This window comes from Danio rerio, chromosome 9, assembly GCF_052040795.2.
Source record: "Danio rerio strain M-AB ecotype USA chromosome 9, GRCz13ab, whole genome shotgun sequence".
Taxonomy (NCBI): domain Eukaryota; kingdom Metazoa; phylum Chordata; class Actinopteri; order Cypriniformes; family Danionidae; genus Danio; species Danio rerio.
Window position 1 is genome coordinate 44,467,471 of NC_141029.1, and position 27,530 is coordinate 44,495,000.

The following is a 27,530-nucleotide window of genomic DNA, read 5'->3' on the forward strand; positions in this document are numbered from 1 at the left end:
TGGAACTGATAAACATTAGCAAACGGTGGGAAAACAGAACAAATGAAACACATGATGTAGACACACAGACACAAAACAGACACACCAGACTTGTGACATTTTGATTTGAGTAATTTAGCAAATGTTGAAATGAATCTAATTGAGGCAAAGTCATTTTCATTGTTCCTGTTGAATAACGGTTGTAACTGATGCCTTAATATTAGCTTATTGTAAAGTATTGTGGGCGAAGCGATGATACAGTGGGTAGAATGATTGACTCAAAGCAAGAACGTTGCTGGTTCAAGTCCCGGCTGGGTCAGTTGGCATTTCTGTGTGGAGTTTGCATGTTCTCCCCTTGATTGCGTGGGTTTTCTCCAGGTGCTCCGGTTTCCCCCACAAGTTTAAAGACATGCACTATAGGTGAATTGGGTAAGCTAAATTGTTCATGGTGTATGTGTGTGAAGGTGTGTGTAATGTTTCCCAGTGATGGGTTGCAGCTGGAAGGGCATCCGCTGCGTTAAACATGTGCTGTATAAGTTGGAGGTTCATTCCGCTGTGGTAACCTCAGGTTAAATAAGGGGCTAAGCCAAAAAGAAAATAAATGAATGTAAAATGTTGTTATCATGGTAATAATAATAATAATAATAACTAGAATTGTACATTTCCTAAAGGAAATGTGAATGGGGTTTGCGTGGCAAATCGATGGGGTACAATGTATTTGTTTTGGTTGCTAGGGTGTTCTGAATGGTTGCTAAGGTGTTCTGAGTGGTTGCTAGATGGTTGCTAAGGTGTCCTAAGTGGTTGCTAAGGCGTTGCTAGGCGGTTGCTATGGTGTCCTGAGTGGTTTCTAGGTGGTTGCTAAGGTGTTGCTAGGTGGTTGCTAGGGTGTTCTGAGTGGTTGCTAGGTGGCTGCTAAGGTGTTGCTAGGCGGTTGCTAAGGTGTCCTAAGTGGTTGCTAAGGTGTTGCTAGGTGGTTGCTAGGGTATTCTAAGTGGTTGCTAAGGCGTTGCTAGGCGGTTGCTAGGGTGTCCTGAGTGGTTGCTAGGTGGTTGCTAAGGTGTTGCTAGGCGGTTGCTAAGGTGTCCTAAGTGGTTGCTAGGTGGTTGCTAAGGTGTTGCTAGGTGGTTGCTAAGGTGTCCTAAGTGGTTGCTAGGCGGTTGCTAGGGTGTCCTGAGTGGTTGCTAGGTGGTTGCTAAGGTGTTGCTAGGTGGTTGCTAGGGTGTCCTGAGTGGTTGCTAGGCGGTTGCTAAGGTGTTGCTAGGTGGTTGCTAGGGTGTTCTGAGTGGTTGCTAGGCGGTTGCTAGGCGGTTGCTAGGGTGTTCTGAGTGGTTGCTAGGTGGTTGCTAAGGTGTTGCTAGGCGGTTGCTAAGGTGTCCTAAGTGGTTGCTAGGTGGTTGCTAAGGTGTTGCTAGGTGGTTGCTAGGGTATTCTGAGTGGTTGCTAAGGCGTTGCTAGGCGGTTGCTAGGGTGTCCTGAGTGGTCGCTAGGCCCTTACTAAGGCGTTACTAGGTGGTTGCTAGGTGGTTGCTAGGCGGTTGCTAGGGTAATTTGGGTGGTTGCTAGGCAGTTGCTAGGGTACCCTGGGTGGTTACTAGGCAAGCCTCACATACATGCCTGATGAAATATTTATACTTAGTAAGCATTTCTAGCAAGTTACAGTACATGGCTAGTCAATATTAGCATGTAGCTAGTCACTGCTAGCATGTGTAGCATATAGGAAGTTCCGTTTGCTAGCATGAGTCAAACGAGCCAATCCCCAAGTCTCTACGATGTTCCGATGCTGAGATATAGCTGTTGATGAATGGTTGCTAGGGTACTCTGTTTTGTTGCTATGGGCGAGGTTACAGAGTGAACTTGAATGTGGTTGGCTGTCCAAGTCAAATGAGCCAACCCCCAAGTCAATAGGACACTGCTAAGCAAAGATATGCATGTAAAGCAGTTATAATGGCAGTCTATGGGACCAGTTTGGGGGCGTGGCTTGTGAGATTCATTATCATATTGAGATGCTCATTGGTTGTCTGAGTCAGATGAGCCATCCCCCAAGCCAATAGGACACTGCTAAGCAAAGATATGCATGTAGGGCAGTTATAATGGCAGTCTATGGGACCAGTTTGGGGGCGTGGCTTGTGAGCTTCATTATCATATTGAGATGCTGATTGGTTGTCTGAGTCAGATGAGCCATCCCCCAAGCCAATGGGACACTGCTAAGCAAAGATATGCATGTAGGCCAGTTATAATGGAAGTTTATGGGACCAGTTTAGGGGCGTGGCTTGTGAGCTTCATTATCATACTGAGATGCTGATTGGTTGTCTGAGTCAAATGAGACCACCCCCGGGTCTCTATGACACTCCTATGTAATGTTATAGATGTGTGACCTTTATAATGGAAGTCAATGGGATCTGCAATGGGACATCCCACCCCATGTTAAGTCAATGGGGCACTTATTAGGGGTCTTTAAGTGGTTTGGGGGGGCGTGGCTTGTGAGCTTCAAAATCATAATGAGATGCTGATTGGTTGCCTGAGTCAAATAAGCCCACCCCCAAGTCAGTATGACACTGCTATGTACTGTGATTGACATGTGACATTTATAATGGGAGTCAATGGAATGAATGGGAGTCAATGGGCAATGTAAAGTCAATGGGGACCACTTTGGGACGTCCTAGCACCCCAGGGGAACAACCTATACCCCCTTTCGGGGTATGTTCTCACTTAGGCTGCAACCCCCTACAGATGTTGTGAATCCCATATTTCTATGAAATTCACAATGGACGCAGTGATTGGTTAAAGTTCGGCTCCATGTAAAGTCAATGGAGACTTTGGGACGTCCTAGCTCCCCAGGGGTACAACATTTACCGCCTTTCGGGGTGTGGTTTGAAGCCTCCTATAACCCTCTCGAGATGTCGCGAATCCCATGTCTCTACGAATTTCCGTGTTGGCGCTACGGCGATTTCCGGGAATAGTATCTTACGAGTGTCTAGAAAATGAATGGGAGTCAATGGGGCCAATGTAAGTCAATGGGGACCACTTTGGGACGTCCTAGCGCCACAGGGTACAACTTATACCCCCCTGCGAGGTATGTTCTTACTTAGGCTGCAACCCCCTACAGATGCTGTGAATCCCATATTTCTATGAAATTCATACTCGGTGCTATGATTCGTCAAAGTTCGGCTCAATGTTAAGTCTATGGGATTTTTGGGGGGGTTTTTTGGCCCCTGCGGGGCCAAAAAACCCCCCACCCCTTATAAAAGTCATAGCACACCATTCCCGATAAGACCGCACGATTTGAGCCCACTTTCAAGGGTCTGGGACGAAAACTGCGGGACTAGTTACGCGCCGAAAACGCACGGAAGAAGAATAATAATAAGAAGCCATGCACAATTGTAAGAATGGACTTTGCCTAAGGCAAACCCCATTAATAATAATGAAAATAGTAATAGATATTGTTATTTAATACTACTAAAATTCTACACATCACTCTCAGTTCATAGCTCAGGTTTACCAAATCATTAACAGCTACAAAATATTAATATTAATTAAAGCATCACTCTCAGTTGAAGCAATTATGTTGTTTAAGGATTTTTCATAAATTATTGCATAAAAAATTTAAGTTTATATTTACATAATATGTGTGTCTTGTGTGTATTTATTATGTGTGTATACATTTTCATACATTTTTAATTTTTAAATAAAACAAACCTTTATTTTGTATGCATTTAACTGCAATTAATCATTTAATGGCTCTAGCTATTCTAGCATATTTATTCTAATATTGAAAATAAAGTGAAAAAGCCATGTATGAACAGTATTGAGTTCATCAGTCATCATGCAAATGTTAAGTGCTGTGATTATCCAATCGGAATCAAATATTCCAGTGCGATAAATTTAAGCATTTTCCCTTACACAGCACACTTTATTTCCGTCATTCTCTTCTTCCTGTCTGCTTTTCTCTTGTTCTTTCTCTCAAGAGCTTCTCTCACACTCGTGAGACACCTCGTTCTGCTTGCAAATCCGCCGCCCCTCTTACTTTAGTACTTCACATAACCCCATCTGGCCCACAGCTGAAAACTATTAAGCACTGCTGGAACTTCCTTCTTAGTATCCCAGCTTGTGTAAAAGCGAATAAGTCGCCTGGCTCTGCATTTCACCCATCTCTTTGCTTTCGTCTAAAAGCTGTCTTTCTCATTTGGTTTGTCTTTGGCAGGAGACACTGGCCGGTCTTTAGGAAATCTCCCCTCATTATTGGTAAGAATTTTGGCCTTTTTTTTATATGGAGAGGTCTGACAGAAAGGACAGGAGTGTTTGGAGTGTGGCTCTGAGCTCAGCGGAGAATAACAACTGATCCATGTAAGGAATGCGGAGGGCTGTATTGATAAACATTGTTTTTAGAATCTTCGCTATTTGAGCTCCGTGAATAGGTGAAGACAATGGATGGTTTCATTTCATTTTGCTTCTTGTTTTGTTGTAAATGCTGGCAGGGTTGGCTCAGATATGGGTCATATCTGTGGAATGCTCATTGGCTTTGAACAGCCCTAACTTTTCTTTTTTTTCATCTGTGGATGTTTACATTCTCCTGTTCATCCTGAGCTTTCTGTGCATTTGGAAGCTGTTTTGGTTTTTATCATCATAGCAGAAATTCAAAGGAGAAAGTAGGTCACTTTTTAACATTTCCAAACGTCTGTGTGATTATGCGGATGTTTTGTGTTGCTATTTTACAGTTCAGTTCACCGTGGAGGTCTATTATTTGAAACATGCCCCAACATTTAGTGTTGAGGAAAGTGCTGGAGTATTTAAAAGTCAAGTGTTTCATTTTTTTTTTTAGTCACTTCATTATTTCATCTTGAAATAAGCTTTGAAATAACTTTCAGGCATATTTTGTTTGTGTTCTAATAAATATCACTAAGAATGACATCTGAAGTTCTTGCTGAAGTGTGTGTATTCAGTAAATCTTTTTTTTAAATCTCCCCTGGAGCTAGTTCAAGGTTTAAAACATGATGTGCTGAGATTATTATTTTCAGAATTAGCATTATGCTTGTAATGTTCAAAATCAAATGCAAAAGAAATGTGAAATTTACCCTGAAGGCTTAAATATCAGCCACTACTCTGGAGAAAAAGTGCATAAATTTAAAATGTTAAAAAGCAAAAAATGTTAAACTTGACTTTTCATGAATCTTGTGTTTTATTATTCCGTCGTGCTTTTGTTTGCAGTTTTGTCTTCTCCCCAGAACTCTGAATTTTGGGGGAAATATCTTGCTTATAATGTTGTGTGCTTGATTATGTCTGACAGACCACAGAACACTGTAGTCCAGGGCTAATCATTCATTCTGATTCATTCAAACATCCATAAAAAAACATAAAAACTCCTGAATAGGCAGTGATGGTAAGTTATTGTATTAGAATATTAATTATTTTATGAGCTTATGAATGTTATGAACAACAGCGAACACTGAACAGTTATAAATTGCTAAGCTGGAGTTCTCTTTTAAAGATACCAGCAGAACTTTGCAGCTCAGCATAAAAGAAGGTCTTGAAGTCTCTCCCGTGGGACAGAATGACCAGCCTGGAAGTGATAAACGGTGAACAAACACAGCTGCTGTCAGTCAGGCGGCCGGTCAGCACAGCCAGGTGTTTGCCCAGGTGTGACCGGGCAACAGATATTATTGCTTAGCAGAATAACTGAGAGAGAGAGAGAGAGAGAGAGAGAGAGGGAGGGAGGGCATTGATGTTTTTTTTCTCTTTCCTCTACACTGTTCACTCTCTCTGCATGTGGAATGTTGTAATGAAATGGTCTGTGTGGTTTTTCCTTTGAAGCTCTGGAGCAAACGTGTTAATAGGTTAGAAAATATCTGCGATGTTGACCGTAAATATGACTCCGTTTATATATGTCAGAGCCCTTTTCGCGAGTTTTCTGAACTGTGACAGAACTCCTAATGATTTGGGAATTCTTTGGAAGTTGTTCTTGGTCTCTTCAGACTTTTGGCAAGGGTGACGTGACAGACTCGTGACTTCACCTGCTCCGTCAGTGATGACCGCTGTCCTTGTACATTTGACTCTCCATGGCTCTATATGACAGCTCAATTGCCTCTGTATAAAAAAAAACAAACTAGTGCCTGCCTTTCTGCTCAATCCATGTGCTTTTGAACCTGTCAGTCTGTCATGCTGAAGCCTGTTTGCATCGCTCTCTTGGAATATAAAGGTGCCTATATTATTGTTGGATTTATTTAACCCTTGTGGAATCTTGGACTATTTAAAAATATATATTTTTGTTTGTTTTTTGCCTGTGTTAATGTAAACAGCATCTGTTTTTGTAAGAAAATTATATTTAAAAAAAGCATTTTTTTCTTCTTATAAGCATTTAACATTTCATGTCTGAATGCTTTCATAATTCTGTTTTACTATATAGGTACAAATTACTTACCTTCAAGACAAAAAATGAAGCCTATTAAAAATGCAATGTCTCACCCAAATGTCATTTAAGAAAACTAGTCATATGTTCTTTGTTAACAGACTGTCCAACTTTTTTAAATGTAAAAATGTATAATATGTTGGAAAATGACTACAGGCCACATGAATCAATTTTTTCCATATACTGAGAGATTAAGTGTGTGAGGAGTGTTGTTTTATATGACATTGCACAAAAATGATGCTGAATGAAAATTAATATTGATTCTGATCATTGACATAACTAAGACAATACATTTTATTGTTTTAGCATTATGTAAAACAAATTTTACCTCTCAATGGGCTCTATGCACATCTAGAGTTTTAAAGCCAACAATAAACTTCCGGTGAAAGCTTAATGTGACTATTTTCAATTTCACAAGGTTGCTTTTACAGCATCAATGTTGTAATGTAATTACTATACATTCAGTTAAATAGACTTAAGCATTCATTTAGTTGTTCAAGCGGAAAAAGAGATGGACCGTTGTAACCCCTAGCGTCCGTAAGTAGCAACAGACTTACACTGATATTCCATTAAAAATCCTGCAGTAAAGTAAACTGTCATATTTTAAAGACATGGTGGGGGTAAAAGGAGTTTAATGCAGTGCTTCTCGTCCGATCTGAAACCCACTTTATATCGTATATCTATCAGGCAGTGAAGATTGCTGATTTTTAAAGAAATCAAGTGTTGAACGTGACAGTTTTGTAATGGAAAGCCGCCGGGCTGCCTGGCTGAAAATTAAAAGTCTGTGTGCATATAGCCCATTACCTTGGGGAAAATGTTAAAATCCTTTCAAGTTAGATTAGTTAGATTGTTAGTAAGTGTGGACACTATTTTATCAAACTCCTCCTAGGCTGTATGTTCGATTTTCTCCAATTTTGAATCACATGATCTACAGACCATGATAACCAAACGTTATGGAATTCAAGTTGATTCAACCAAATAATTTTCGTTTAACTTGTGGACAAATCTAACATAAAGCTTGTAAAAATGGACTTGAGGTATTCACATCAAACGCTTGAGATTACCTGCAATATTTCGATGCAATGTCCCCTAGTGGTACGGAGAACTAAAAAAATATATTTTTTTATTTTTTGCTTTTAAATTTTTAACCCTTTGTCCAAAATTGATCTCTTTACATTCACCGGAGCATGCCAAATCGGATGAGATCTGATTTTCCCTGGTCAGCCATTTTGTCTGTCAGCCATTAGATGCTTCATACTGTAGGTATTCAAAAACTCCTTGTTTCACTTTGTCTGATGCTTGTTGCTTTTGGCCTCTGGACTGGTTTGCTCATTCTGCCTCTGAAGTGCTTGGCCCCTTAATTGCTGCTTACAGCTATATTGTAATTTGTTTTTATTGCAGACTTGTTCAAATTAACAAATTGTGGCTGTCTGAAGGGTGTTTTTAACTTTGACACATTATTTCGTGTTGTATGACCTTCGGCTTAGTTCCTTTATTTTATCAGGGATCACCACAGCGGAATGAACCGCTAACTTATTCAGCATATGTTTCACGCAGTGGATATCCTTCCAGCCGCAACCCAGCACTGGGCAACACCCATACACACTTGTACACTTTCACACACTTACACTATGGCCAATTTATCTTATTCAATTCAACTACAGAGAATTGTCTTTGGTCTGTGGGGGAAACTGGAGCACCCGGAAGAAACCTACGTGAACACTGGGAGAACATGCAAACTCCACACAGAAACGCCAACTGACAGCCAGGGCTCGAACCAGCGACCTTCTTGCTGTGAGGTGATAGTGCTAACCACTTAGCCACCATGCCGCCACATAATGTATGCATTTTCATATTTATTTGAATTAAACTGTTTTTCTCTACACATTTTATGTTCATGAAATAATTTAAAGTGCACAAATGCCTGTTGTTGTGGATATGTCTCAGTGGCTCAAACTAGTAAGTTGCTCTCATATTGTCATCTTCATGTCATTGTACAAAGTGGCATAAATTATATGTTTAAGGTTTAAAAAAAAACATATCTATTGTTCTGTCATGAAACCTTAAATCACATTTTTCTATGCCAAATTGTCATCCCAAAATACTATAATTTACTGTTTCCCTCCAGTGAAGCACCACACCCTTCACATAAAAACAAACATAGGCATCACTTCTTACACTGCCTATCTAGCAAGATGCAGGACTTTTTAAAGCATTCTTGGCCTTAAATAACATTTCAAACAATAATGTTTAAGTAGTGGTTAGCGCTTTCACTTTAGGAACGGCACATTACATGGTGTTTTATTGTTTTCACCCTTTTATTACAGTGCTTAAATGGATAGTTCACACAGAGTGAAATTTTATTCAGCTCAGGTCATCCAAAATGTTGATGCCTATTTCATTTCTTCAGTAGTGAATATTCTTAACTGAATCTGCAATTAAGTTCAATTCAATTTAACCAATTCTAAAAAATGTAGGGCCATGATTTCTGGCACTTTGAACGTCAAAAACCTATAGAGTGAAATGAATGAATACTCATGGATCCTGATGTTGTTTTGGTGGTATAAGAAACTAAGCTTTTGCTGCATTATTTTCTTAGGAAATGGTATTACTGTAAAAAAAAATACTCTTAAAATTGTAAGGAAGGGGTATCCACACTCGGTCCTGGAGGGCCAGTGTCCTGGAGAGTTTAGCTCCAACCCTAATCAAACACACCTGAATCAGCTAATCAAGCTCTTACTAGGTATACTAGAAGATCTTCAGGCAGATGTGTTGAAGCAAGTTGGAGCTAATGTCAGCAGGACACCAGCCCTCCATGACTTTAGACACCCCTGTTGTAAGGTAACTTGCTGCTTAGCTTTTATTTTAGTTGACGTAAAGCGAGTCAACTACAGTACTTGGGTTAAAAGTTGAGTCATTTTAAAATGTGCTCCAAGTTGCCCTACAATTTTAAGTTAAGTCAACTTTTTATTTTTTTACAGTGCCAGCTGGATATTTACTTACTGTAATGTTTACATGGATATCAATGGACACCAATATGACACCAATGGACACCAATAAGACAATACTCAGATTAAGCGTCTAGCATGTAAACAGCGATGTTTGATTAATCCGATTAAGGTCATAATTAAACTAAAGAGAAATCAGATTAAGACATGTGGAGTATGCAGATTTTAGTAGCATTATTGAAGTGCAGTACATACATGTAAACCCCTTAATCACACTATTACCATCATATAGGACTTTTGCCACATATTGTGACAGGATAGTCTATACACACATGGCTGTTTAATGCCGAGTTCAGACTGCATGATTTTCAAACTAGTCGTGTCACAGATGTGTTCACACTGCATGACTATCTGGGCTAGCGTTTCGTCGCTGCTTTGTTTACACTGCAAGATGGTTCCCCGACATGGACATTCACATTGCATGACTTTACTATAGGGAGAATCGCCGACAACTTCGTCCAAACCACGTCTCACAGCCAAAAACACGTAGTATATCTTTTGTTATTAACTACATAATGAGAAAGAAGCCTTTAATGGGGTAGAACATGCACATGTTTGCTCACCTGGGTTTAAAGGGAATTAGCCATTTCTCCTCAACGTTGATAATAAACTAATTTCTTTCTGTATGAAATGTCAAACAGACACGGTTGCTCCTGAGTCCTGTCAAACCTCCACTAGTTTCCTCCATTTCGTGGGTCCAAATAAACTGAAAAAGAGCGCTTTTAACTTCTCCCCCAGCCTCCCGCTGGCCTGCAGCAGGTATACACACACGCACACACAAGTGAAAGCTGCTCTCTCATTGGCTGTAGGCGATCGCTGATGTTATTTTCAGTCAAAACTCAATTCACACGGCATGATTTGAATCGCCGACAGCTCCAGATATTTAGCACGCCAAATATCTTGCAGGCATCGGTGACTCATCGGCGATTCTCTCAGATTGCGTCTTTAATCGTTCATACTGTGTGATTGTCACTCACGTGCATGAGCAGCGATTTGCCTGTAATTTCAAGCATTTGTCGGCGATTTCTCAAAACCTGTCGGCGAGCCAAAATCGGGGCTAAAATCACGCAGTCTGAACTAGGCATAACACTATTCTCTGTACCTACCCAGTCAGTGAAGTAGCACAAGCACCTCTATTGTGAAATGCCGAGGTTTTGTCTATAGGATGTGTGGTATCAAATTTACATTAAAACTACACTGTTCCGGCAGTTCATACTTGCATCCAGTATCTCGTTTATCACGCGGGACATGCATGAAATGTTCCTGAATGAAAGTGAAAGTGCTAAACTGCAGGTAAAGTCGAAAAATAAAAGATAAAACACCCTAAATAGCATGAAACTCCGGAGGAAATATGGATAGTAGTGACGTAATGAAGTTTATTGATTTTTGTGCTATACCATGTAAAATGGGATCATGAAAGGAACATTCAAAAAGCAACTCATGTAAACACCTTAGTCATAATATTGTCTTACTTAGATTAAAGCGAATACTTTGATAACTGATGTTCATTTAAGTGAAGTTAGTGTATGCTGGCTAATTGTCAGTATTTTGTTGTGAATGTTCCCTTTTATTTTATTGTCTAGTATGAAGGCAGATTGTTCACTCATAATGTGGATATATAATGTTGATGCTCATTTTTAGTCCAGCAGTTAAACTTTAGTGTCTCTTATTGTTCCATTCGCGTTTTACTATGAAAATGGTTAACTTTACTTTGTGAATTATCCAATGATAATATATGCCTGAAAAAAAGCATGATTACTAAATCACAGACAAGCTGTGGGAGTGAGGAACTTCTACTGAACTCACTGTGAATTCATTTTTCTGAAAAGCCTGTAAGCATGCAGGTTTTATCTACTTTACATCAGGGAAATCAGTAATGAGCACATGGCGTCCATTGGGGAGGTGTTGCAACTCTTTACATCCATCCACCTGACAGTGCTATTGTAATACATCTAGCCATTGGGCTTCGCGTTTGATCATTGTTGTCTGATAGCTTATAAGTCATTTGGCCAAACTTGTTTGACAATTTTGGAGAATACTAAGCTTGCAGTGAAAATAAATAGCAATAGGTTTAATGACACTATGATGTTTTTATGACCTGATTTATCTTGAGCTGTCAAATAGTTTTTTTGTTGTTTTCACATGTTTGGTTGGTACACAGGGCTCCCTTCTTTTTTCACCAAGTACGTTGGTGCCATTGAAGTAGGGCTGGGTGATATGACAGAAATCTCATCTCGTATCCTGATAATGATATAAAGTAGAAGTCAGAATTATAAGCCCTCCTGATTTATTAGCCCCCTTGTATACTTTTTCCCCAATGTCTGTTTAGAAGATTTTTTTCAACGTTTCTAAACATTTTAGTAACGCATTTCTAATAACTGATTTATTTTATCGTAACAATTTTGATAGCAAAGAACAATTTGCTAGATATTTTTCAAGATCAGCTTAAATTGCAATTTAATGCCTTAACAAGGTTAATTAGACAAGTTAGGGTAATTAGGCAAGTCATTGTATAGCAATAGTTTGTTCAGTAGACAGTTGGAAAAAATATTGAATAATAATATTAAATAATATTATAAATAATAATATAAAAATTATTTAAAAAGAATTAAAAAAAATGCTTTTATTCTAGTCTAAATAAAACAAATAAGACTTTCTCCAGAAGAAAAAAAAAAGGAAATACTGTGAAAAACTCCTTTCAATGACTCATTCATAAAGATTTGACTTGTTTGTTTCATTACTGAATAAATCTGTGTCTACTCAATGAATCTGTTGAATTACTTATTCAAGATTCACTTGTTTCATTGCCTGATAAAGTTTTATCTTTCAAAGAGCCTTTTCTGTAGCTCATAGTAGCACATGAGGCTTAAACTGCAATGTGCGCCTTAATGCAATGTATATTGCTTTAGATAAAAGTATTTGTCAGGTGTAAAAAAATGTGAATTAACCTAAAGAGTGGATAAATGATTCTCTAATAAATGCTTCACTTCCTTCATAAATGAATGAATCTTTTTTTCAGCGAGTTGGTTGACTTCATAAAGACTTCTTGCTTCATTAGTATTAGATGGAATGACTTTTTTTTTTTAATGGGATTCATTTAAGACTTGTGAAGGGTGATTTAACTGCTACTGTAAACAACAGCTTATTTATTCAAGCATAGAAACTTTGGTGTTAATAGACAAGCGGATAATTATCATTTGGGAATTATATAAGTAATCGTGCAGCTCTGATACATTGACTATTTATTTTGATAATGTTTTTGAGTACATTACTATATAGATGGCCTCAATATAAAGTTATTTTATGAATGCTCTTTTATAAAAACCTTTATGGCACCTTTAATTCCACTGACTTTTGGGTAAACTGCATCTACAATTCACAAACATACTAATATTTGAACCATGAAGGCCATATTTACCCATATTATTTATAGTTAACCCTTCTGCCTGCTGCAGCACTAATGGTTTTTCCTCTCAACAGTGATTTTGTGTAGAAAAGTTTGCTGCTTTTTTTAGGGGTTATATTTTTTGAACCCAGTAGCTTTTAACCCAGTAACATTTTGTACAATAATGCACCCTAGGAGGTTTAACCTTAGAGGCAAATTCACAGAGTTTTGCTGTTGAGCCATGTACTTCTATTTCTCTCACTCTGTGAAGTAAATTTCCATACACTCTCATTCTGGCAGGTAGAGGTGGCACATTCCACGAAATCGCAGCTGAGACGGAGCGTTTTCAAGCATGAACCGGGCATTTAACAGAAAAAAAGGTATGTGTGCTGTTTCAGTTTTTGTCTTGTTTTCCCCTCTCTTGCCTTTCTCTCTAATCAGCTCTTTTTAAACCAGAAAAAAATCTCATTAAAATAAATAAATAACATGAAATTGTGTTTAAATAACTTTGAATAGTCAGTGCTTATAACATAGTGGAAAATGCATCGACACATGCACTCCGGTGCTTGGCAACCCAAGTTCGATTCTCACCTTGAAGTCCAATGCCGATCCTTTCCCTCTCTCTGCTCCCCACACTTTATTGTCAATTCTCTCTGCTGTCTTATACAATAAAGGTGAAAACCCTGAAATAATAAAATTAATAAAAGTCTTAATATATTTTAAGAATTTTCTGCAAATACCAAAATGATCAGATAAATTCCACAGCTATGGAAAAATTAGGACAAATTATCAGTTTATCTTGAAAATATTAATATTTGTTTTAATCTATGAAAGTCTAATGAAAATTTCTTTCAAATATTTGAAATTCAAACAATCAAACATCATTTAAAACCAATTTACCAGAAAATGACAAATGTTTTAATAAAAATTAGGTGATAAAATCGTCTAAAACATGGTACTATTTTTATTTATTTATTTATTTATTTATTTATTTATTTATTTATTTATTTATTTATTTATTTATTTATTTATTTATTTATTTATTTTGTCTAACTATTTTGTTTTGTTTTTTACGGCAATCTTAAGCGCTGCGTGATTAATCAAATTTACTCACAATCACAATTTGAAACATTGTGATTAGTTAATTGCAAGAGGCTGCAATATAAAATATATATGTATACATAAAAACAAAAGGGTCTGCTATGCTCCAGAATATTAAACATTCTGTTAACAAAACTTTCAGTGATTGTGTCATGAGGTATCGTAGACATGGCATCAGTTGTCATGATCTATGCCACATTACATGAGAAGAAACTTTTGAATCTAGTGTCACGACATCGTTTGTCATTTACGACTCCCCACAACACTATACATCAAGGAAATGGTGCCGAAATCGTGTGATCTATAACTAGCCAACTGTGTGAGCACACTCTCGATCTGCCCAATCAGAATTGCGTAACTGAATTACGCCCACAATAAAAAAAAAAAGAAAACAAACAGGGAAGTTCTGACAAGTTGGATTATGGCGTCTGCTGCTTCAGGAAACATTAATAGACCGATTAATAATAAAGAAAAACAGCATTTTTTATTTAGGAATGTTTTGGTTTTTAAAGACACAGACACTGTACAAAAACAGGTCACTTTTTAGGAGTTGTTACAGAATTGTTGCCACGGCTTACAGATTATTATGCTGAAATTAGCTAGAAGCTTAAATTCAATTGTAAACCAAAACCCAATCGCAATATTTGTCAAAACAAACAAACAAACAAACAAAAAAAAAAAACAAGTAGATATTTTCCCCAAATTGCACAGCCCTAGCAACAGTGTCTTCAGCAGAAAATGTACCTCTACATCAAAAGCTACTAATTCAAAATATTTTAAATGTTTCCTAAAATAAAATGTATTGTGTTAAATGGGGGGGGGGTATTTTTTTCTTACCCAGACATTTAAAAAGAACTTATTTTAGAGCAGTAATCACAATACCGTGATACCGTGATATTTTTTATCCAAGGTTATCATACCATCAGAATCCTGTACTGACCCATGTCTGTTTGATAAAATTGTAATTTTAAGAAATGTTTTAAGAAATAGTTTCTAGAATAAAGCAAAAAAACGTTTATTTAAACACATCACTAAAACATAAATCCAGACCAATTGAGAAGTTTTCTCTAGTGGTTTATTAGTTTAACACTAAGGTTACCGAAAGGTTGTATCAGTTAATGTTGGTTAATGTATTTACTGACATGAACAAACAATGACCAATATTTTTATTACAGTATTTGTTCATTTTAATTATTGAAAACACAGTTGTTCATTGTTAGTTTGTTAACTTAAGGTGCATTAACTAATGTTAACAGGCATGAATTTGGATTTTAATAATCCAATAGTAAATGTTGAACTATGATTAATAAATGCTGTACATATATTGCTCATATTAGTTCATCTTAGTAATTGCATTGGCTATTTCTCAATTCCAAAAACACAGAGAACGAACTTGTGTTCTTGTGGTGACGGTCTTGCCAGGTCACCTCAGAAGAATGAACTCGGGTGACCGAGAGAACAGAGAACATGTCTTCTAAGAAATGAGATGCTGCGTTCTTCCTGATGGTTTATAACTGAAAATTATTAAAACATTACAGCATTCATTCAATGATTTATTGTTTTTCCCTTTTTCAATATATATAACATGCACAAAAACCTTACAATTATACTTTGCACAATACAAATAAAACCGATTTTAAAACGAATTTCAGCAAATAAACTCCCTTAATTTGTTTATGCCTTTATTAAAATTTTCATGGTTATGTTTACTTTCACCGTCTCGTTTAGGGGAACTACAGAGATAAATACATTATATCACTGAACTTTAATAATAAATCTATATGAAATGTGCTTTCCACCTCCTTTAACCCGTCACAATGACTTATGGGACGAGCGAGTTCTGTGCTCAAGTCTGCATTGGTGCGTACTCAATGTAAAGAACATGTCCGGAAACTTTCACACATCCTCTGATCTTGTGGAGTTTTGGAACGGAACTTTGGCTGTTGATGATGATGTTCCTTGAGAACACGAGGAGACAAGATCGCTGAAGAACACACATTGAGAAACAGCCGATAACTAATGAAACCTTATTGTAAAGTGTGACCAGTTTTTCTACACTTATATATAATAAATATTGTTTATTTTATTTTCATATTTTTTGAAATAATAATTAGACTTGTTTATTCTCCATCATTTCTCACCGGTCTGTGTTTCTCTCCTATTTCTTCTTCTTTCTACCTCTTTCTTCCTCCTCTAGTCTCTCCCCCCTTTCTGTCATTTCTCAATGGCTTGGAGCAGACAACCTGTCTGACTCCAGAGGTCTGTGTTTTTTCCACTGTGTATTTACAACCACCTGTCCCATCCTCCTTTCCAAAGTGAATTAATGGATCTTTGATGTGATAAACCCAACTGGCCAGTCTTAGATCCCAGATGGCAGCGAATGCTCTGGTAATATTTCTGTGTTAGGAGCTCCTGATGCCCTGTCTGGCTCACTTTGAAGATATGGATTGTAATCGCAAGTGTTGTCCAGTGCTAAAACCCTTGAGATGATGGAAGATGTTAGAGATTTCTTCTCAGATGAATGTAACTCATCTGGTTTTTATATTATATAAATGAGACCACTAATAACAGATGCGATAGAAGTTTTATTCATAGTATTAGTAGTAGTAGTTTTCCTTTTTTTTTTTTTGCTTTTTTTTCAGTTTAGTTACGTTTTTAGCAGTTTTTGTTGCCGAAATGAGTTTACTTTTGTTTTTCAGTTAACAATTTTTCTAATTATATTATGTATCTCTGCATCACAACAGCCGATTTGAATGTTATCACTCGATTCAGTAGGCAATATCAGTGGTTATCAGATATGGGCCAGTAGGAGCTTTGTGCACCTACTGGTAGGCTCAGAAGGCTGTACTCATCCATCCATATGGTTAATCAGCTATAGATCTTATGTGGCTGCGGCCAGAAGTTAACGAGAATTATTTATATTATTTATTAAATTTCCCATTAATTGTATTATATTAACGTCTACCCCAACCCTAAACCCAACCATCACAGTAATGTAAAAACAGATTTGGATCTAGAGTCTTCTCTATTGGTATAGCTGATTAATCATGTGGATGGATGATAGCAGCCTTCTGCACCTACCAATAGAAGCTGAAGGCCCCTACTGGCCCATATCTATCAGCTGATAGCCACTGATAATGTTCATTCAATTGAGCGATAACGTTTAAATCGGGTGATCACAAAACCTCATACAGTTGAAGTCAGAATTATTAGCCCCCCTGAATTATTAGCACCCCTGTTTATTTTTTCCCCAATTTCTTATTAATGGAGGAAAGATTGTTTCAGCATATTTCTAAGTATAATAGTTTTAAAAAACTTCAAATTTCTAATAACTGATTTATTTTATCTTTGCCATGATGACAGTAAATAATATTTTACTTGATATTTTTTAAGACACTTCTATACAGCTTAAAGTGACATTTAAAGGCTTAACTAGGTCAATAAGGTGAACTAGGCAGGTTAGGGTAATTAGGCAAGTTATTGTATAACAATGGTTTGTTCTGTAGACTACCGGGAAAAAAATAGCTTAAAGGGGCTAATAATTTTGTCCCAAAAGTGTTTTTTAAAAAAAATAAAAACTGCTTTTATTCTAGCCGAAATAAAACAAATAAGGCTTTTTCCAGAAGAAAAATATTATCAGACATACTGTAAAAATTTCCTTGCTTAGGGAAGGAAAAGGGGGCTAATAATTCTGACATCAACTGTATGTTCTTATGTTGTTTGGGTATATTTGTGGGAATAGCAAAAAAAATTATTATTCATTAAAATATTAATTAAAGTTCATGATATTAATTAAAGTTTTAATGAAGACATTTAGTAGATTTCCTTTTGTAAATATATCAAAACACAATTTGTCAAATTAGTGATATGCATTGCTAAGAACTTTAGAAGTATACGATTCTCTAATATCTCACCCAATATTATCCTATTCTAACAAACCATACACCAATGTAATGCTTATTTATTTAGCTTTCAGATGATGTTTACATCTCAATTCCAAAATGTGCCTGTATGACTGGTTTTGTCCAGGGTCACATATCAAAATTGATTTAAGTTTAAGATTTAAGATTGGTTAATTAACAGTTTTCTCTATCATAGATAGTCGTGACTTACCATTAATTTTCCAATACATTACAGCATAACTATATCAACTATTTATGTGACACTGCACTATACTGTTGGCAGGAATGAACTTAACCAATAAGCAAGGTGAGCAGCCGCTTAGGGCCCCTGGGAATTAGGGGGCCCTGACCAATGCCAAGAAGCCTATAAATTAATAAAAGCCTAGTTATAAATTTTCTATTATATGTTGTTAAATCTTTCTATAACCATTTTATTATTCTATAATTTAAAGGATTTAAATATTATTACTGGGGTGGTACCTTTTTAAAGGTTACACATTTGTACTTAAAGGGCCCATATTGGTACCTTAAAAGTATGTATTATGTATTAGTACCTAAGAATTTCAAATAGGACACTTTTGTACTTTCTAGGTTACCTTGAGGTATTAATAAGGACCATTTAGTTACAAATGTGTACCTTTTGAAAAGCTACCACCACAGTGACAGCTCATGTACCTTTATTTCTAAGAGTGTAGGTAGGTACAGTACGTAGAGTGCAAGAGTGAAAATTTGGGGGAAAAAAGTAGAACAAGACAAACAATGACAAACAATGCAACACAGCTACTGTACTTCCATGATCCTACTTTCTGGGCTTGTTAAGAGAGAGCCTGTTCAAACAAAATAATTTTTTTCAGTAAAAAGTAATGGCCGCCGATTCACAAACATAGATTTTTCAATTCGTATACAAATGGCAACACAATTAGTTTGTTTGTGAATTTAATTTGTTTTTAATGTTTTTTTGTTTGTTTTTTTCACTGTCCCCGTGGGTCCTTAAAAAGTCTTGAAACGTCTTAAATAAAATTTTCTAATTTTAAGGTCTGAAAATGTCGTAAATTCTGTAAATTTTGCATAGGGAGGTCTTAAATTTCATGTGGGATCTTAAATTTCATGTCCGACTCATCATTTTTATTAATTTTTTGAACCGCAATTTGACCAGCATAACATTTGGGGGCAGCACTTCGTGGGTGCAACCTGCATCACACCATAGGTGACATACGAGTGAGTAATTGATGAATGCATTGCGTTGATGGTTCGCCAACACAGCATTTTGTGAAATCGCAAGCATGGGCAAATGTTTGTAGGTTTGTTTGTTCAGACATTGGTCAACTTACGAGACCGGAACCCTGTTGTCAGGGTCGTAAGGTCAATCAGCACTTGGTACAAAAGTTTTCGCGTCCCTTTTACCTGTCTTGAGCATGGCTATAGTGAGTTGTGCCACGCTAATGCTTCACCACATTATTCTGTTGTCACACTGAACCTTTTACTTTTTTTTTTTATTTATAGGTATTCCTAACTTTTCCTTTTAGAGGACTAAAAAGGTCTTAAAAGTTATTAAATTTCCTGTTAAAAAATCTGCAGATACTCTGTTTTTTTTTTTTTTTGTATTAACATCTTATTAAATGGCTAAAAAACTGTACTGTACATAGTGTGTGTGTGTGTGTATGTGTGTGTGTGTGTGTGTGTGTGTGTGCGTGTGTGTGTGCGTGTGTGTGCGTGTGTGTGTGTGTGTGTGTGTGTGTGTGTGTGTGTGTGTGTGTGTGTGTGTGTGTGTGTGTGTGTGTGTGTGTGTGAATTTATTGCATTTAATTTCACATTAAGGTAAAAGTTCCTTTAAATATTCAAATGTTTAAAATAAACTTTAAATATGTTTATATACTTTTTATATATTTATTTAAATGCTTTTTAAAACGCAGTTGATTTACAAAAAAGGATTTTGTTTTTGTTTTCCCATTGCAAACATGTTTGTGCATATTGACAAAAATGCACAGCACTTAGTTGTAATTTGCTCATTTATTCAGAAGAGGTTGTAATCTGATTTCATAAACAGGTTATGCATAACAAAGTAATTATTTTGGCACTGAAAAGTGCAAAGCTCTTGCGGCCACAACACATTTCCCTCCACTGCCTTGCACGGATGTTCCTGCTGTCACAATTGCCTCTTTTCTGGTGCACAGGACAGTGCCATTGGACCGTGGAGAACACCAATAGCCCATCTGTCTGCAAGACAGCATTAAATTCTCCAGCTTACACAAAAAAATGTCTATCCAGGCCACTTATGAACAATAGTGACATTTACCAGAGAGAGACAGTAATCATTTTATAGCCATGAATTCATTACCGGCAGTGTGTGGTGTGTGTGGTGACGTGACGTAACTCGAGATTCACAGAGAGGTTTCTGTCTAATGAAGTCTGACTAATGCACGTCTACATTAAAATTAGCCGGATGGCTTGTCATTGGTCAGGAAGGTACATAAATATGTCTCACTTTACTGTTTCTTATATGCTCATAAATTTTATGATTCTCTTCCAGAGTTAATGGATGACCATTGGTGTCTTAAAACTAATAGAATTAACTGTGAAAGGAAAGTCGATAATGTTAATGTCGCCTTTACTTTAAGATCTGCGGGGGATGAACTGTATGAATGGATGAACATGACATACATGAAGAGATGGTTATATGGAGATGTAAACAGATGAGAAGATGAATGGATGAAGAGAGAAACTCATGGATGGATGGTTAAATACACTGGAATCTTGGTCTGCTATAGGCCAAAAATAGCTCAGTGTATTCAATCCCTCGTACTGTATATTGTAAGTTATGCAGGCTGCATTACAGTTTGTAAAAGTAATGTATGGTTTCTTCAGGGTCATCTGCTTATATACAAAGCTACAGGTTAAATTACTCCTCACACACTCAACAGGTATAGACTGCTGGTTTCTGATTTAGATGGTGGATGATCCACAAAGCCCAAAGGGAGAGACGATGTTTGTGTGATGACAAAGAAATAATTGGGCCCAGATTCTTTCCACACTTATGCATCCAATTACCAGACTCAGAACATTAAATAGGAACAGTGTCTGTTATTTGGAGCATAAAAAATCAAGTTTGAACCCACACATGATTGACTTGAATAGCCTGAACAGCACTAAAAGATTCCTCAGTCGTGAAACTTTGAGTTATGGTTTATCCTAGCCTCTGATGTGATTTGTACATCTTTTAACTTTTTTTTTTTTTTGCAAGCTTTCACGTTCAGAAATGTTTGCGTTTGGTGAGTGCGGCTGGTTAATTAGTGACAATCTATAATTCCCAGAGCGCTTCACAGAACCCTGTAAATAACCTTAGCTAAATAATGCACAAATATACCTCATAATTGCTCATAATGCTATTGCTATGGCTTTTTTTGTCTCTGTCTCTTCTTTATTTTTTCAGTAATTGCTGAACATGTCATCATCGCATTACTAACACCTCTCGGCTTTTGGAGCACATAGCTGGAGATGACAGAAATACTTTGAGAATATGGATAAAACAGACTTTCTTTAATGAAAAATGACTGTGGCGCTTACAAAAATGGGCTGCACAGATCTCGCATTAAACAGTATATTCAGCACTTAATCTATTTTATTTGAAACACAAAGGCTTAGTGGCCAGAGCGTTTCTTTTGTGTTTGTTAGAGTGCCATTACTATTGTAATGGGTCATTCCTATCTTATTTCTGCTAGAACGTCATCTTATTACCATTCAGGCCTCCATGAATCAAAGCAGTGAGCTGTAAAATTAGATGCAGAGGCTATCAAGGCCCTAGCACTTCTCTGAAGGCCTTGCAAAGGAATCCTTCTAAGTGCATGCCAAAATGTTCTGATTTGACAAGCTTGATATTCAGCCATTGATCACTGCTCTTCCCATTACGCAATTCATTAAATTAAACGCAGAACATGTGCTTAGTCTGCTGTTTATGAGAGAAATAGATAACTGAGCCAGACCCTTTTATCTGGCTTGAGCCTGAGTAAAATACTACTGTGATTCAGCAAAATATTAGTGGTAAATAAATAATAATGATAAATACTGTGCATACACATATCATTTTGTAGATGTGCAGTGTACCTCTTCCATTTGTTTAGGTAAAAATGTGTTTGTTAAGACCATGAATAGCAAAAAAAAATGGACTGAATGTAATACTGCTTAATTTTTACTATGTTTAAAAGAAGAAGTTATGGGATAACTTGTATAGTTGTAAAATTTATATTGTATATATGTGTGACGGTCGTCATTAGAATTTTCTTTATTATTATATGAGTGACGCCTGATTGGGTTACAGCTGTCAGCTGATCCAATGTTATTTACAGCGCCCCGGATGGGGTTCTCGCTCTCTCTCATTCATTCCTTGTCACGCTGTCAGCATGCAGGTGATTCCGGGTCATACATATAAACCCTGGTAATTATAAAGACTCAAACAGTTTAAAATACTGCATAGGGTTAATTTCTCCAAAGCTCTGCTCTCTATGTTTATCCTAATGTGGATGGCGGGTGTGACCAATGTCACATGTAACTGTAATTTGTTTGTTTGTTTTTCTTTCCAGTAATACAAAACTACTGGAATAATTATTTTGAAACTATGTCCAAAATATTAAAAACCAAAGTGGTTATCTTCCCTAGCACTGCAGTTGTTGATGTCCCCAAGAATTTGACCTAATTTACAAAGTTAGAGGTACTCAAACTGAAATTAAATGATTCAAATAAATACTTTAAATGAATCGTATTTTTTAAAATGTAAATACTGTCACTCAACAGATAGAGGACTATGCAGAAGCAAATCAAGGTAAAAACTAGTGTTATTCTCTTATAAATGAGATTGTTTTGTTTTTACTGTAATAAGTTCATTATAAAATAAAATAAAATAAAATACTGTATTAGTTAATATGAAGCAATGTTGGCTTGAATTTTTTTTACATTATTAAATAAATTAGGAATTTACCCATGGCAGCTATATTTACCTTCGGCCCACTAGCCTCAATCAAGTTTGTTTTTTGACTCTTCATAGGAAAAAGGTTTGGCACCGCTACTCCAAGGGTGCCCAAACTTTTTTTTAGGAAGAGTTAAAAAAACAAACTTGATTGAGGGCCGTGGGCTGAAGGTAAACATATCAAGGTGTATTAGAAATTTACCATGGATAATTTCTTAATTTATTTCAAAATAAATCAAAAACATTACTTTAATCATATTAACTAATGCATAATAACTTTTTACATTTTATAATGAAGCTATTATAATGAAGACATAAGAATTTATAACACAATGGAGTTTAATTTCAAATATATTGACACCTTAGTTTGCTCACTGAGGGCTTCTGAGGAATTGTGGTCTATCCGTTGAGCAACTGTTAAGAATGTTAGTTTGAAAAAAAATGCTTAAAATAAAAATAAAAATGTAGCTTAAAAATTAAACAAACAAGTAAAATTTACATTAAATTAGATATGACAATGTGTATTAAAGGCATTAACCCCAACCCTCCCTAAAATTCTCCCTCTCTTCTCAGATGGAATAGCAGGCCAATTCGAAAGTTAACGTGGGCCAACTTTGGTCCGCGGGCCCTAGTTTGGGCATCTTTGTTTAGACCCATTTACACATGTATGGGTGTACTGATGATATTGTTAATGTAAGTTAATTTTAATGTAAAAGGGGCACAAAGATTTATTAATGTCCAAAACAGTAACAAAAAAATTTAAATCTAGAGACCCTGTGGTAGACTAGGAATTTCCTTGGTCAAGATTTGCAGAGAATTTGATTGCACCACAGGCTAGGCAAGTTCCTTTATATAGCACATTTCATACACGAGAGTAATTCACAGTCACAGTCATATCACCCTGCAGCTTAAGACCGGTTGCTCACTGAAGTTAAGCAGGATGGGAGACCGCATGGGAAAACAAAGTTGCTATTGGAAGTGGTGTTAGTGAGGCCTGCAATCTGTGTGGGTCCAAATGTCCCGGTAAAAGTGAGGGGGACACTATACTGTCAGTGGGCGCCGACTTTTCAATGAGATAATAATCCGAGGTCCTGACTCTCTGTGGTCAATAAAAATCCCAAGGCGCTTCTCGTAAAAGAGTTGGGGTGTAACCCCGATGTCCTGGCCAAATTTCCTCTCGGCCCTTAATCATCATGGCCTCCCAATCAGCCCCATCTACTGAATTGTCTCTCCACTACACCTTTAGCTGGTGTTTGGTAATCACACTGGCGCCATTGTCCTGTGGCTGCCGTCGCTTCATCCAAGTGGATGCTGCACACTGGTGGTGGTGGGGAGAGACCCCCCTTATGATTGCGAAGCACTTTGGGTGTTTAGGGCCATACACAATAAATGTGTTATATAAATATTACAATTCAGAGTGTTTTGCATAAAAAAATGTAAATAATAATGAAATACACTAAAAAGGAAGGAAGAAAAGAAAGGTAGAAATTTGGTAAAGGTAAAGCTAAACAAAGGTGTTTAGCATCTGTTAGCATTTAGCATCCATAGAAAAAAAACTACTTTTGACACATTTCAATGGTTTTTGTTATGACGAATTGACAGATTGTCCCTTTTTTGTTTATCACCCATTCTCCATATTGGTTTGTTTTCTAAAAATATAAGCTGTGCATTCCTCTAGACTCTTTGTAATCATGTGTCAGCACCATCACAGTGAATCATTTGAAACATTTACCCCACACCTGAGCACTGCACCGTTTTGAGCTGTATGTCATTCATTTGACCTATGCATCACACCCACTGTATGCGCACTCTCAGCGTGCGAACAGTCTATCCTGACTGTCCATGGGAGAAGAAAAACTGACAGATTTTCAATAAGCAGTGGATTCATGAAGATAAGAAAGAGATGGTAATATACAGCTTTCCTTGGATAGTTAACACTGACTTTCATGCGCAATGACTTGTTATATCTCTAACTCACCATTTGAAACATGAATTGTTCTGAAATCTTCAAAAAGTCTTTTAAAACTTTTAAATGACCATTCATTTTTTTTAGATCCAGAGTTTTTGAGTCCTCAAGGGTCTTTTTTCTACTTGAGTTATACTTGACTAAATGGCAGATTAATTTGTTGTTTTATTGTAAATCATCATTCATTCATTTTCCTTCGGCTTAGTCTTTTATTTATCAGCGGTCACCACAGCGGAATGAACCACTAACTATTCCGGAATATATTTAATACAGCTAATACCCTTTCACCTGCAACCCAGTACTGGGCAACACCCATACACTCTCACATTCACACACACACACACACAGTGTGTTTTAGGTTTTTAAGATCACACACACAGGTTTTTAAGATCATTCAGAATGAGTTTGTAAATGTTTAATAAACTATTGAAATCAACATTTTTATATTGTATTATTCAGGCATATACTAATTGTTAACTAATATGTTAATAAATGCTTTACTAACTTAACATGCAGTTTTGTGACCTAATCTAAAGTGAGGAATAACAGGAGTGTCAATACAACATAAATCTGCATAAAACAACAACAACAATAAATTAATTTAACAATATAAAAGATGCAATGTTTAAACTTTACAGTGATTTTATTTTTGATAAGGTTGCAACGATTTATTTTTCATTTGAAGTGCAGTTTATTTGTGTATCTTTAAATGAATAGGAATGAATAATGTCATTTTTCCTGTTTAGAATTTAACTGAGCCTTTATCTGTCATTTATAAGGGATTTATAAAGCATGAATAGTCCCCACTTTAGATTAGGTCACAAAACTGGATGAAGTTAATCAAGCATTTATTAAAGTACATAGTAACCATTAATACATGCCTGAATAATAAGACATATACACGTTGATTTCAATAGTTTATTAATCATTTACTAACTCATTCTGAATGATCCTAAAAACCCTACTCTCTTACTAACTACTCTTAAGTACAAATGGTTTGCAAAAAATACGATACTTAAGTAATGAAATTTAGTAATGAAAAATAAATAATTAACAAAGTATGAAAGTACAATTATTAAGCACATTTTAAATATGTTTTTAAGTCAAGAATAGAGCATTTGTAGCTGCAGTTATAAACTGCTTACTAACGCTTATTAATGTAGAGTTAATGCTTAACAGATAATTAATTAACTACTTGCTGCTTAATAAATGATTTATAGTCTGTAGTTATTATAAAGTGTTACCGATTTAGGATATGAGAGACTTGCTTTGTTTACCAAATAAATGGATCTAGATGGATTTGCATTGTAAACATAAAGTAAATTTTTTTTATTTTTTTATTTCTTATATTACCTTTTTGTTATGATACTCCCAAAATAATTCTGCATAAATCCACAGATTTTTACTAAATTCTCAGCAGAAATAGCAACAAATTTCAGCAGATTCTCTCTGGCCCTACTAATAACCTTAACTTTTTCGAATTTGATATAAACAGAAGTGGCTACTGAGAATTTTTCTAGAAGGCAACAACAAACACAAATTTGAGTTTACAAATAATAAAAAAAAAACTTTTGGTTTTGTTTGTTTTTTTGTAGTGGTTTATTATAACACAGATAACATATTCAATTATTTTAATTACTTTCAACAGTGTTTTATGAACATTCAAATGGTTTTCTTTAAAATGATATCAAACTTTTTCATTTGGAATTCTTGAATTTGGGTAGGCAAAATCCTGGCGGGAACCCCATAATAGCACTTGACTTTAAGACGTTAAAGCACATTGATAAAATAAGTTTCAAAGCGGCATTCTTTCTTGTGCTTTGTATAATGCAATAATGTTCACCTTTTGTAAAGCTGCCTTGAAACAATAATTATTGTGAAAAGCGCTACACAAACAAAACTTGAATTGAATTGAACATGTCATAACATCATAACAATTTCTCAGAATGCTTCACATTTTTTCTTTGTAAAATGTAAAGAATTATTTCAGACAAAAGCCATTGCAAATGTTTTAAATGAGCTTATTCCCCATAAGCAACACCACTTAGGCTTTAGTGAACTAGACGGTTGCCTGGGAAACCACCAGCAGGGGTGCCAATGAGCACTCCCTGCCCCGCCGTGGCCTCACCGAGCTATATCCAGCTGCAGAACTGATGACCCACACACGGTTCAGGACACACAATCCCAGCCACACGATCCAGGCAGGGGTGAACCATATGGCTAATGATGGAAATCATTTTCTTGTTTAATGGTGGCTAACTCTTTTCACCACCTAATTTTCTTGATGTCGATTTAAACCTGAGCTATCACATGAAGGAGTGTCTATATGCATTGAAGAAAATGATTCATTACATTACCTGCATTTTTTTAAAAAGTAAGTGGTTGCAAATAAATAACATTACAAAATAGAAACATTACAAAATTTAATTTGTTTTATTAAATTCAACCCATATAAGTTGTTTGCTACCACTTACCTTAAAACATTTAGTAAATTCAAAGATTTTGTTTTTTTCAGTGTGATTTTTATGTACTATATGTATTAACAATACATAACATACTGATAATCAGATATTGAGTTTGATTGTTTGTTTGTTTGCACTGCTGTAGAAATTGTACTGTCGATCCAGCAGGTAACATTATTATTTCTAACATAGCGCAGTCATTGAAAAATATTGGCATCATTTCTATTTAAGAGAAAGTTATTAATAGAATTATAGTGAGCTTGTCTAGGGTGACCAAATGTCTAGAAACGGCCGTGCCCATAAGTACTGTGTTGAAAAAAGGGAGAAATTTCTAGCTCAAAACGGTGTTGGTAACACTGTTCAT

The 27,530-nt window shown here is 36.2% G+C and overlaps 1 protein-coding gene across 31 annotated transcripts in view; it reads left to right on the forward strand.

Annotated features, from left to right (window-relative positions):
• gulp1a (GULP PTB domain containing engulfment adaptor 1a) overlaps positions 1-27,530 on the forward strand; it is a 104,038-nt gene that overhangs the window by 56,399 nt on the left and 20,109 nt on the right. For 10 of the 31 annotated variants that reach the window (XM_087266067.1, XM_087266057.1, XM_087266080.1 and 7 more), the window contains exon 2: positions 13,076-13,155. In XM_087266067.1, coding sequence (XP_087122193.1) covers positions 13,128-13,155 — 28 coding nt within the window. In that variant the 5' untranslated portion in view covers positions 13,076-13,127. Of the gene's footprint in view, positions 1-4,073; positions 4,626-13,075; positions 13,156-27,530 lie in introns of those variants that run through there. The other 21 variants (XM_087266066.1, XM_087266056.1, XM_087266078.1 and 18 more) reach the window with 8 other exon arrangements.